Source organism: Coffea eugenioides, chromosome 3 (assembly GCF_003713205.1).
Source record: "Coffea eugenioides isolate CCC68of chromosome 3, Ceug_1.0, whole genome shotgun sequence".
In the NCBI taxonomy this organism is placed as follows: domain Eukaryota; kingdom Viridiplantae; phylum Streptophyta; class Magnoliopsida; order Gentianales; family Rubiaceae; genus Coffea; species Coffea eugenioides.
The window spans coordinates 20,373,232-20,385,616 of record NC_040037.1 but is presented as its reverse complement, the minus strand read 5'-3'; the positions used below and the strand labels follow the sequence as shown (position 1 = coordinate 20,385,616).

At 39.3% G+C, this 12,385-nt stretch overlaps 1 protein-coding gene across 1 annotated transcript; it reads left to right on the top strand.

Moving 5' to 3' along the window:
- The first annotated feature begins 3,749 nt into the window (after positions 1-3,749).
- LOC113766280 lies at positions 3,750-7,718 on the top strand. Its single transcript, XM_027310489.1, has one exon. It carries the CDS (start codon positions 3,750-3,752, stop codon positions 7,716-7,718), a length of 3,969 nt encoding a protein of 1,322 aa, XP_027166290.1.
- Positions 7,719-12,385: the final 4,667 nt, after the last annotated feature.

Below are 12,385 nucleotides of genomic sequence, written 5' to 3'. Positions count from 1 at the left end.
TGTCTAAGCATCTATAGATACGAGAGACTTAAAAAATCAATAAAGATGAGAGCAAGATTAAAGCTCCAAAATATCTTCTATCCAATTAAATCACAGCAACCCGTAGATATGTGCATATGTTTTCCAACAATGAAAAACCATTCCAATTGCAAAGAGAAGTTTCATAAGAGATGGAGGAATTCTAGATCTAAGAAATCAAATCTAACGAAATCTCAAATCTCACAAGAAAATGACAAAAATGTATATAAAGAAAAACTCTCATAAGGAAATTCAATGAAAGGTGAAAATTATCATTGGAAGAATCTAAAAGAGAAGAGACTCTCATTATGAAATAATAGAAGAGAAGAATCTCTCACAAGAAAGCTTGAGGAGAAAATTGTATTCTTACAAACGAAATGAAACCTAGTGAAAGGGCTCCTTCCATGAGAGGAAAAGCCAGATTTTCGTGTCTTTCTCCCATGTGTGTTTGGTGTATATTTTGGATGCTTCTTTAAATGTTTCATTTTTTTTTTATTTGTGTTAGTTCTTTTTTGAATATTTTTACTGAAGATATTAACAAATATATTTCGAAACAATATTGCCAAAATTTAATTGTTGTTCGTAAGTAATTCAAGAATATATTGAAAACTTAGGGTGCAACATGACGGAAGAGCGAAACTTATATAGAATGTGGCAATTGATAGGCAATTACAAGAATATATTACATTTCCATGACTGTGATTTTTGCCCTATATTTGTATATAAAATAACAGATTTTAATAGAAAGTGATAGTATTGAACTTTTAGGTTTTGCTTAGTAAATAACATTTTTTAGCAAAATAGTAGTATTCTTTTGATTTAAAATATAAACCCGTACGGTTTATAATGCTAGTATAGAGCATATACTCAAGTCACAAACATAAGAAACTTCAATCTATAATTCAATTCTGTCAACTGCAAAATAACTTCAAACTCCTGAAATATAAATTTTTGTGACCAAGATAATATAAAGAAAGTCTTATAAGAAATAAAAATGTAATATAAGAAAATCTTTACACCATTCTAATTTCACAATTTTCAGGAAATTTGATACAGGCAATAGCAAAATGTAATTTATTTTCCTTCTTCCAATAAACGTGCATGCATTCAATGAGGAATCTTCTTCTTTTTTATGAGCTTCAATGACCAATCATATATATATATATATATATAGTCAAACGACATTGCAATGACGAATCATATATTAGCCTATGTGATAATGTGAACCTATGTCCACCTCACGAAATTCTCACCTTCTATTTTCAAGACTCAATCTTCGGTCTTCATCTTCAAGTTTCTTGGCTTCTAGTTAATTAGGTTTTCTTAGATATGTGTCTTCAATTTATGGTTTAGTAAGACCTTACAAGAAAAGAAATGGAGAAACCCTTGAGCAATAATTAAAGGGAATAAAAGCCTTGGCGACAAAATCATTGCCCATTTGCTTCCAACTATGCTTCATCAATCCATGGTTTTCGTACATCATTATCAATCACGCAGCATATCCCCCGTGAACTCATCAAAGAAATTCTCACAAGGCTTCCCCTTAAATCCCTTGTGAGATTTAACTGCATTTCAATATCATGGCTTTCATAGGTTAATATCTGCTAACTACATGCACAAATATAATTGATATGGAAAGGCTAGATGAGTGAAACCTCTGTACCTCCAAAGGAAGAGAATTTCAATTGCACTCTCGAAACTAGCAATGCCCAATTTGCACCCAACTAGACAGTTAAATATCTTTGTCAATGAGATTTAACTTTCTGGTGAGTTCATTACTATAGTTTCATCAAAATATCTTTGTTGCAAAAATTTTGTGGGCTGCTATCTTTACAATTCATGCAAAATAATAAAGGTTTTTTATAACCCATCAGCTGTTTGATAAATTGCCTCTTTCAAACTAAGTTCAAAATTCGTTCAACGCCTTGGCTGCTAGTTCATGCCTCCAAGTATAGTCATCAGCCCATCATCTCTACCTCGTTCAAACACTAGCAATCATCATCTTCATGATAATAATTTTTTTTTCTAGCCAAAGGTGAAATCCATTCCGGTTCAATAGAAAAAAGTTCTACATTCTTTAAGGATTTTGTGCTAAGGTTTCCAAGGAACGGCTTGGGTAGTGGTGCGGCAGTCCATGGCTGCCATCTGCCCACCTGATGGAGGGCAGCCTGCCCCTCCTACCTTTCAACGCAAATCCTTTTCAGAGTTGTTCACGAAGAATTCACAGCAGCCGACGCTATCCTTTGCGGCACAGGAGGCTACACACAAAGGGGAACCTGCGTTGATTTTCCCACAGGCAGCGGTCGAAGCTCTAGCCAGTCCATTTCGTTTCGCATTGATTGGGAAATTCTCTAGACGTAGACCGAAGTTGGAGGAGGTGAGGAAGTTCATTGCATCGCTGGATTTACGTGAGAACCCGGTGGTGGGCTTGTTGGACGTAAGACATGTGTTAATTCAGTTGAACAATGAAGCTGATTTCCATCGTGTATGGTTTAGGAGGATCTGGTATGTGTCTTCCTTCCCCATGAGAGTATTCAAATGGACCACGGACTTCCATGTTGACAGGGAGTCGTCGGTGGTTCCGCTCTGGCTTCAATTACCAAAACTCCCGCTGCACTTTTTCAATAAGGAGGTGATTTTCCAGATTGCGTCTATGGTAGGTAACCCTTTGCTAGTTGATGCGGCTACCCTTGCAGTGTCACGGCCAAGTGTTGCACGGGTGTGTGTTGAGATGGATTTGTTGCGTTCGACACCGTCGCGGGTTTGGATTGGCAATGGAAATCATGCTGGTTTTTGGCAAGAGCTGGTGGTGGAGAACCTTCCAAGGTACTGCTCACATTGTTTCCGCCAAGGTCACGATGTGGAGACTTGTCATGTTTTAAAGCCCGAGTTGCGAGGAGCATCTGGTCACCATACCAAGACTACTGGAACAACACAACTACGGTTGGCAGAGACGTCGAATACAGACATGCCTGATGGCCCTTTGGAGGGTAATGGAGAAAGGCCATCGGTATTGATACAAGATGCGGCAGTAATTGATGGGGCAAAGGGAGAAGTTAATGAGACTGTGACTGGCAAAGCGCTAGTTGCTCACGATCAGTTAATAGGTGGTACGCCTCACGAAGCTGAGCAAGGTGACCAGGTGCAGCAGTCCTGTGCTACTATACCAGCGCAGCAGGAGAGGAAAATGGAGGAGGATTATGGGACGGTGGCGGTAGAAGGTATCGAGGTGGTGCTGCCACATGACAAAGGAGAGGAACGTTCTGAAGATGTGGGGAGTGGGTTGCCCGCGAGGGTGGTCGTACGTTCTGCTGAGGGGCAAGTTGAAGACATACAAGATACTCAACGAAGGGTCGGTACCCTCTCCCCTAGGGGCAAGGATCTTATCCGACAAGAAGAGTCATCACTAGAGACCGGGCATATAGACACGGGGGGTACCCTGGAACTAGAAGAAGTTGTTCGTAAGGAGCGAATGGATGCAAGGTCGCGTGGTCTCCGGGTTGGTCTCCCGTCAGATAGAACACTACGCTCCATGGTTAGTTCTTCAACAAATTCTTTTTCTGTCCTTTCTGATGATTAAGTTACTTTTTTGGAATATAAGAGGGGTAGCTCGTGCTCCTAATTTAAGGCGGTTAAGGAAACTTATTAAATTGTATGATCTTCAATTGGTGGTTGTTGTTGAACCTAAGTTGAGGGTGGAGTCAATTACTGATATTAGAATTAAATTGGGGATGGATTGTTGCATGTTCAATCATTGGGGTTCTGTTTGGATTTTCTACCGGTCATTGTTTACGTGTCAGATTACAGGGGAGTCTCCCCAACATATAACTATTAGAGTACAATCTCATCTTTTCCAAGACTCCATTATTTTGTCTTGTATACACGCGAAGTGTACGCAGCAGGACAGAGAGGATTTGTGGAATGCACTTTTGCAGGATAAACCCGCCTTCAATCCTTGGTTTTTGGTGGGGGATTTCAATGTGGTCACAAATACAGAGGAGAAGAGGGGTGGATTGCCATTTAGACCGTCGGAGGGATCAGACTTTCTGAATTTTATGGCGCTAGCTGGTGTCAGTGATGCGGGATTCTCTGGGTCAAGGTTTACATGGTGTAATAATCGTTCGGGAACGGCGCGGATCTGGAAGCGTCTGGATCGCTTACTTCTGTGTGGGAGTGCAATGGAGCTACCGTACCAATTCATGGTGCAACATTTAGGCCGTGACCCGTCGGATCATGCTCCCTTGTTGCTATCGGTGGATACGAGGCTAGACAATAAACCCAAGCCGTTTCGTTTCTTAAACATCTGGACCACTCATCCTGATTTTCTGGGGGTTATCAAGGACTGTTGGGTTCATCCAGTCAATGGCTCTCCTTTGCAAGTATTGGCATCGAAGTTGAGGAATGTTAAAAATGCCCTCAAGCAGTGGTCTAGGACGACATTTGGGGATATTTTTGAAGGGGTACGTAGTGCAGAGCGTGTGGTAACCGAGTCTGAGACAGCATACGACCTCGATCCTACTGAGCAGCGACGGAGCGAGTTACATCATGCTCGGGCTCGATTGCGCCGAGCGCTTGTAGTTGAGGAGGGTTTTTGGAGACAAAAGGCGCGGGTTAAGTGGCTTTCGGACGGAGATAGGAACACCAAATATTTCCACTCCTTGGTTACGGAAAGGAGACGTAGGGCAGTAATTCATCGAGTCAGGGGTACTGCTGGAGAGTGGATCGAGGGGGAATGCCAAATTGGGGAGGCAGCGGTGGGTTTCTTTAAGGATCTTTTCACGGCAGAGGGGGATCTTCCCTCCCTTACCGGTCTGGAGATCATACCTAAACTGATAACAGACCAGGAAAACTCACGGTTAACGGACATTCCATCTCTTACAGAAGTTAAAGACATAGTCTTTGCTATGGATGGAGAGAGCGCAGCCGGCCCGGACGGGTTTACAGGGAAATTCTTTACCTTTGCTTGGGAGGTAGTGGCATCGGATTTATACCGGGCGGTTGTCAGCTTTTTCTGCGGTGCTGAACTACCTAGGAGTATCACGGCTACCTCAATTGTGTTGCTGCCAAAAGTGGAGAACCCCCAAGATTTTAAGCATTTTCGTCCAATCAGTCTGTGCAACTTTACTAACAAAATCATCTCCAAGCTGTTATCGGCAAGGTTGGCGATGATATTACCCCGGATTATATCTCCACAGCAAAGCGGGTTTGTCCAAGGGAGGCAGATTACAGATAATTTCTTGTTAGCTCAGGAGTTAGTAGCCGATATCGGGAAATCAAATCGGGGTGGCAATGTGGTCATCAAGTTAGACATGATGAAGGCTTATGATAAAGTCTCATGGCCCTTTCTCCTACAGGTGCTACGATATTTCGGATTCAGTGAGACCTGGATAGACATGATTTGGCGCTTAATATCGAATGTGTGGTTCTCGGTACTTGTTAATGGTGGTTCAAACGGCTTTTTCAGATCTTCACGGGGTTTACGGCAAGGGGATCCAATTTCACCAGCCTTATTCGTTATCGGAGCTGAGGTGCTGTCTAGAACCCTCAACACGCTACCCACACAAAGAGGATTTACTCCGTTCAAAGTTCCTCCTCATTGTTCTATAATTACGCATTTGGCATTCGCCGATGACGTGATTATCTTTTCCAGTGGGGCCAAGTCATCCCTACGTCTGATTAAACGGGTTTTGGATGATTATAATGAGGCATCAGGTCAGCGAATCAACCCTCAGAAGAGTTGTTTCCTTACTCATCCACGGGCACCATCTCAGAGGGCAGCGGTTGTTAACCAGATACTAGGGTATAATAAACGCGACTTTCCAATACGGTACCTTGGTTGTCCCTTGTATACCGGAAGGAGCAAGAAGGTTTACTATACGGATATATACAATGCGGTGGCGAATCGGATTTTGAGTTGGAAAAACCAGATATTATCGCTAGGAGGCAGGGTGGTGTTGATTCAGAGCGTGTTATCCTCTATGCCAATTCACTTGCTGGCAGCCGCGTCCCCTCCAAAAGGGATGTTGATGGTCATAGAGAAATTGTTCGCCAAGTTCTTGTGGGGATCTTCGAATTTCGGGGATAAATTCCATTGGATACGTTGGGCAGATTTGTGTCGGCCGAAGGATGAAGGGGGTGTAGGCCTGCGGGGTTTGAAACAGGTCTACGACTCATTTTCCATTAAACTCTGGTGGAAATTTCGACAACAACAATCATTATGGGCAAAGTTTATGTCCCAGAAGTATTGTGCAGGTCATCACCCTTGTCTTGCTGATATTGGGCATCCGGGATCCCAAGTTTGGCAGAGGATGGTTACAATGCAGCGTTTTGGGGAGGATAATATTAGCTGGGTAGTTCGGGAGGGGGCTTTGGACTTTTGGCATGATAATTGGATGGGGTCAGGTGCGCTTTGTGACAAGGTTGAGGTCTTCCATGATCATTCGGTGGTTGATTTTGTAGATCGGCGGGCTTGGAATGTGGACATGCTCCATCAATTCTTGGATGGAGAATTGGTTACGCAGGTTTTGGAGATTGACCCTCCTACCGATAGGGGAAATGATACAATGGTATGGGCATTGACGAACTCGGGTGTTTTTTCCACTGCATCGGCTTACTCATTGATCCGTCAATCCAATGACAATTCTTGGCTTTTTGGTCGTATATGGCAGCAGGGTCTTCCAGTCAAGGTTTCTTTCTTTATGCTGCGACTACTACAGGGGAGGCTCCCTCTTATGGATCGCCTAAAGAGGTTTGGGGTTTGTGGCCCATCTAGATGCTTGTGTTGTCAGAATCCCCAGGAGGAGGATTTGAATCATGTGTTTTGCTCAGGAGAAGGGGCACGATTGGTCTGGCGACACTTCGAGAGTACTGCTGGTGAGTTTAGTGGGGTGCATACGGTGCGTCATATGGTGTGGTCTTGTTGGTTAAGGAGGGGGACTAATGATCGTGTAAAGTTTTTGCATAATATACTTCCTTCGGTGGTATGCTGGGTTTTATGGAAGGCTAGGAATGAAGGGGTGTTTGAAGGTCGGAAGATGAGGATCAGGCCTACGGTGAATCGGATTGTTCAGTTTCTGCATGATTTCCTTCAGTCACGGTTCCCGGGGGTGCAGCCTTCTGCCCCTACATGGGAAGGGTTGCTTCTCGAATTAGGTAGTCATCAAAGGCGGATGGTTATTAGGCCAGTTTACTGGGTAACTCCACGTAGAGGCTATAAGTTGAATTCAGATGGATGTTCTCGGGGGAACCCAGGAAGGAGTGGGGGGGGTGGGCTTGTGCGGGATAGTCGAGGAAATTTTGTATTCGGCTACGCGGAGCCCTTCGGGGTGATAACCAGCATGCAGGCGGAACTTCGAGCGTTGCTATGGGGCGTTAGACATTGTGTGATTCGAGGGTGCTTGGAGTTACACTTAGAGGCGGATTCTCTCACCCTGGTTCACATTGTTCAAGGGACTAGTGCTTGTCCTTGGCGTTTACAGAGAGATCTGGATGAGTTGATGATGTTCAAGCAATATTTCACATCGATCACACACTGCTACAGGGAAGCAAACGCACCTGCAGATCATTTGGCAAATTTTGGTGCTGATTCTAGTGCAGGTCATGTGTTTAATACATTCTCAGAATTGCCGCAATTGGTTAGGGGGGCTATTAGATTAGATCGATTAGGATTTCCTACGTTTCGTACACGGTGTCTGGCATGAATTGGAATAAGAAGCAGAAAAGGCCAATGAAGGTGAAAATGGCGGTTAGAAGGACATCAAGGGAGGAAGATTGACTGCTAAAATCTTCAAAGATCATCCTTCAGATTCACTGGAAGACATCCTGATATGGAAAAATGAAGATTTAATCTTAATTTCAGTTTTTAAATGCTTAAACTTTCACTAGCTTGTAAATTTATTGTCAAATTGTGGTTTGATGGCAGGGAGTTTCGTCCTTTTTTAAGGGGAAACTCTGCCGAAATTTTTATAAAATAATAAAATAAAAAAAAAAAAAAAAAAGATATGGAAAGGCCGCGAATATATTATTGAGAAGTTTGAAACGTTAAAAAAAAAAAAAAATATCATGGCTTTCGTTAATATCGAGTCCTAATTTTACCAAAGCACATTTCAGGTACCATGCATCTGTGGACAGCAAATGCCTATTGGTATTGAGCAATCCGGCGAGCAATATTCTGCCAATCATTGTTCTATTAATTCTCTGTTCAATGAAAAGGAGGCTATACTAATTAAATCAAACTTGACCATCGCCCGCCGGTATTCTCCCATATATAGGTGGCAAACAAATTCATTTAACTAAATTTACTCGTACCTGCTCATGAATAGTTGCATATATGTATCTGAAATTTTTATATATGGGTATAAATGAGTTGCCCAATTATACTCATTTATTAAATGAGTATAATTGGGTAACTTATCAAACCCAATTAACCCATTTAGAATTATCTTTCCCAAACCTTCTCTCTTCCCCCATCCATTTAGAAGAAATTTGAGACTTACGTTTGATTATTGAACTCATTGTTGGAGACTTTCATGCATTAATATTGCTAAAGCCTTGTATATAGTAGAACGTTTTATTTTTCAGCCTAAACAAATATTTGATGCATTTTTGACGTAGATAGATATCCTACTTAATTTTTTTTTTTAGATTCTTCATTTTATCATGATGCTAACAACTTTTGTTTCATATCATTATTATTATTTGGTTTTATCTTATCATTTTATTTTCTTGTAGTTTATTAACTTGCTCATTTTTCAACATTATCAATTTATGACAAGTTTTAACCTCCTTTCCTCCATTTCCAAAATGAAATTTTAAATTTACACACGAAAAAAATGTTAAGGGTTCAAAGTTTTTGGATTAAGTTTTTATGTTAACTTTCATAGTACTTGGTTCAAGTTTTTATATTCTGATTGTTCAATTATTAAATAGTATGTAATTTTGTGACATAGAGCACAGATGGAAAAAAATTGGTAATTTGACTTATTGAGCATTATAAGTAAAATATCTAAAACTAATGATGGGTGCAAAGGGTGGTATATATTGATAATCAATTTGCAAAAATGAATTTAAATGAGTTTACAAAAAGTTAAAATAAATGGGGTATAAATAGGTATAGTGCAAAGGGTGGTATATATTGATAATTTAGTTTGCAAAAATAAATTTAAATGAGTATACAAAAAGTTAAAATAAATTGGTTATAAATGGGTAACTGGGTTACCCAACTCATTTTTTTAAATACCTATTTATACCCATCTAATTAAATAGGTATAAATGAACTGACTCACTTATACCCATTACCTATTTCAACCCACCCAAGTCTGCCCAAATTACCTATTTTGATACCTCTACTCCCATGAATTAGCTACGGTTTTGGGCAATTCGACGGGTTACTTTGTATTGCAGCCACAACAAAGTCTTTGTTCTCGAGGATTTTATCTGCTAGAGAATGTAACTTTTTATTGTGGAATCCCTCCGTTGGAAAATTCAAAAAATTTCCCAATTTAGGTATTCAACTCGACTTGGATAGCTAATATGTTGCCTATGCTTTTGGGTACAATGAAGTTAACGATGATTACTAAGTGGTGGCTATTATATGCTTTCCGATTTGTCCTAAATCCTAATGCACGGCATGTACTTTTTATGTATAGGATGAAGACTGGATTTTGGAAGACTGCAGATTTTCAAGGTGATATTTGTTGGGATAGTAGTCTTGGTATATCCATGAACGGGAAGCTCCATTGGGTATCGAAGAAAAGGACCCATGGATGGAATATTATTTGTTCTGATTTGCAATAGAGAAATTTGGTATGATGGATGGAATTGTGATAATGCTTTTGCATATATGTGAGAGTTTTTGAAGCTAGCCTTTGTATGTTTGTTCACAAGTTTGAAGGTAACTCAGAAGCGTGTGAAGTTTGGGTTATGAAGGATTATGGTGCAATTGATTCTTGGACTAAGGTGCTTGCTATCTCGAGTAATATCAATAGGGTACCATCATGTTAAACAAGAATTTGCAGATTGGATGATGGCACACTTTTAATGCTGTTAGATGGTGAACTCTGACTCTTGAATCTAGAAGATAATGCTATTTTTTTAATAAAAATATTCTGGACTCTTTTGTGTTTTAGTATTATGTGCTTTTGGATCTAAAAACAGTTTCCTTAAGTTTTTATACTCTCTTCTTTATAGTGAAATTTTGTTCCTTTTTTGCTTGTGGACATAAAGTCAATTAGACCTAACTACATGAATTCTGTGTCTCTGTTTTATTTATTTTTGTTTTATTATTTATCTTCTGAAATTGCCGCCAAAAACTCACATTAATGTTGATGGAAACCAGTAACTACAGTGAAGAAACTTTGATTGCAAACTACCTAAATTATTCATAAGTGCCATTATTGGCTCAAATCTTAGCAAGTCAACCAAGTCTCTACCTCTATAAACTATTCAAATTAACAACAAATTACTTTCAACAAGCTAACTTATTACAAACCATGCCACATATAATTTTGCAATAATTTAAAAAAAAAGACAAAGAAAAACAGAGAGAGGGGGCAGACTTTTCTATTGTTACACAACAACCAAAGGGCCAGTTTAGTAATTTATGTTGCATAGACTTCACCGAGTTTTATACACACTATCAATGTCTTCTACTATCAAAACACTGAAAAAATACCAAATTTACCAAATTTGTAACTTGACACATGCCATGCATGTGACGGATTCTAGTAAGATCCACCAAATTTTCTGTAGAGGTCCTAAATGATTTTATCTTATAAATATTAGGGACTAATATTTTTTTGAGGCATAAGAGACCAAAATGGACAAGATTCCGAAAATAAGACCAAAAGTGGTTGTTTTCCCTTATTTGTAGGTTGCATTATTAGCTTCCCAAGGAAAGCATATCCATCTACTTTCTTGGAACATTATTCCTCCTTTTGGGATTAGCCGGTAGCAGGACAGAAAATCCATCGATGTAAGGCAGGACAGGAGACCGACTGGGATCTTCAAAGCTAAGCGACTACTTTACAGTTGAGAGGTCCAGAATTCCTACCACAAACTCTTTCTTTTTCTTTTATTCTTATTCTTGCTTGTGAGACTTGACATAGTGAACCTTCTTGATAAATTAGTAACCAACGGGGAATATCCCTTTATTGAGAATGGGGCTACTTGCCTTTCTTCCTACGCTGGCTAAGCATATCAGTCCTCAACCGAAAAAGGAAGGTTCTACCACGTTTGGGGTTAGCCATTCATGTTAGCCTTGATGAGCTCCTCTTTGCCTTTAGGGAATTGTAGTCACTGGCTAATTGATTATCAATTGGCTCTTGAATATCAATGCTAAATTAGAACCAAAAATTCGCATCAATTTAGAATGCCCTTAAATGTGGTTTTTGTGATTATTTATTGAGTCGAATTCAAACGAGTTTTTATCGAATTGAACTCAAGTCAAGTTTAAGAAGTTTGAGTTTTTTCTTAAACATTTTAATTTTAAGATAATTGAACCAAGGTTGAAATAAGTGTGAACATTTATTGAATGCAAAATGCTATTCAAACTTGAGTTGATTAATTGGCAAACCAAGTTTAAACAAACACTTATGGAAACAAACTCAATTCAAGTATCAAGTAGTTTGTTCATCTTCAGCCATGTGAAGTTTTTATCCTTTTTTTTTTAGTGTAAATGGAAGGATTCAAATTCGAAATTTCTCACTTATATTTCTTCTCTCCAAACCACTGGATCATCCCTTCCCCCTAGTGGTGATGTTATTATCTAGTAACTTGTATCTAATTTTATTAACAAAAGTAAAAAGAGAAAATGAGACATCGTAGTTAAATCATAAATTTCCTGTAAGGCACAATTAAAGATGGTATTTACCCTACAAGAAATTTATGATTTACTACATGTCCCATTTTCTGTTTTTACTTTTTTTTGTAAAATTAGATACCAGTTACTACAGAATCAGTTATATTCTAATCAAACCCCCTATTTTTATTGACTTTCCTAATTTAATTTGGCCTCTTCGAAAGTGTTAACGCTTTGCAGTTCTTGACAACCTGTATAAGGTGATCACTATATGAGACTAAACAGAAAACCGAGTGTAAGTAAGTAACGCACTTTAGGCAAATAGCAAAATTGACCAATTCGGCACTTACAAAAATATCTGAGTTTTCATTGCTTTTGACAAATGCTGAATAGCCAAAAATATGAAGACTTAACATTAAATAGGATCATATTTATGCAGGTAATAAAAGTAATGAATACATGAACATTAGTTGGAGATTCACTAAGGTGTTCAGTTCACGAAAAACGAGTGCTTCGACAGCACTTATAAAGAGAGGTCTCAAGTATTAAATTTTGGCAAAAGTGAAACAA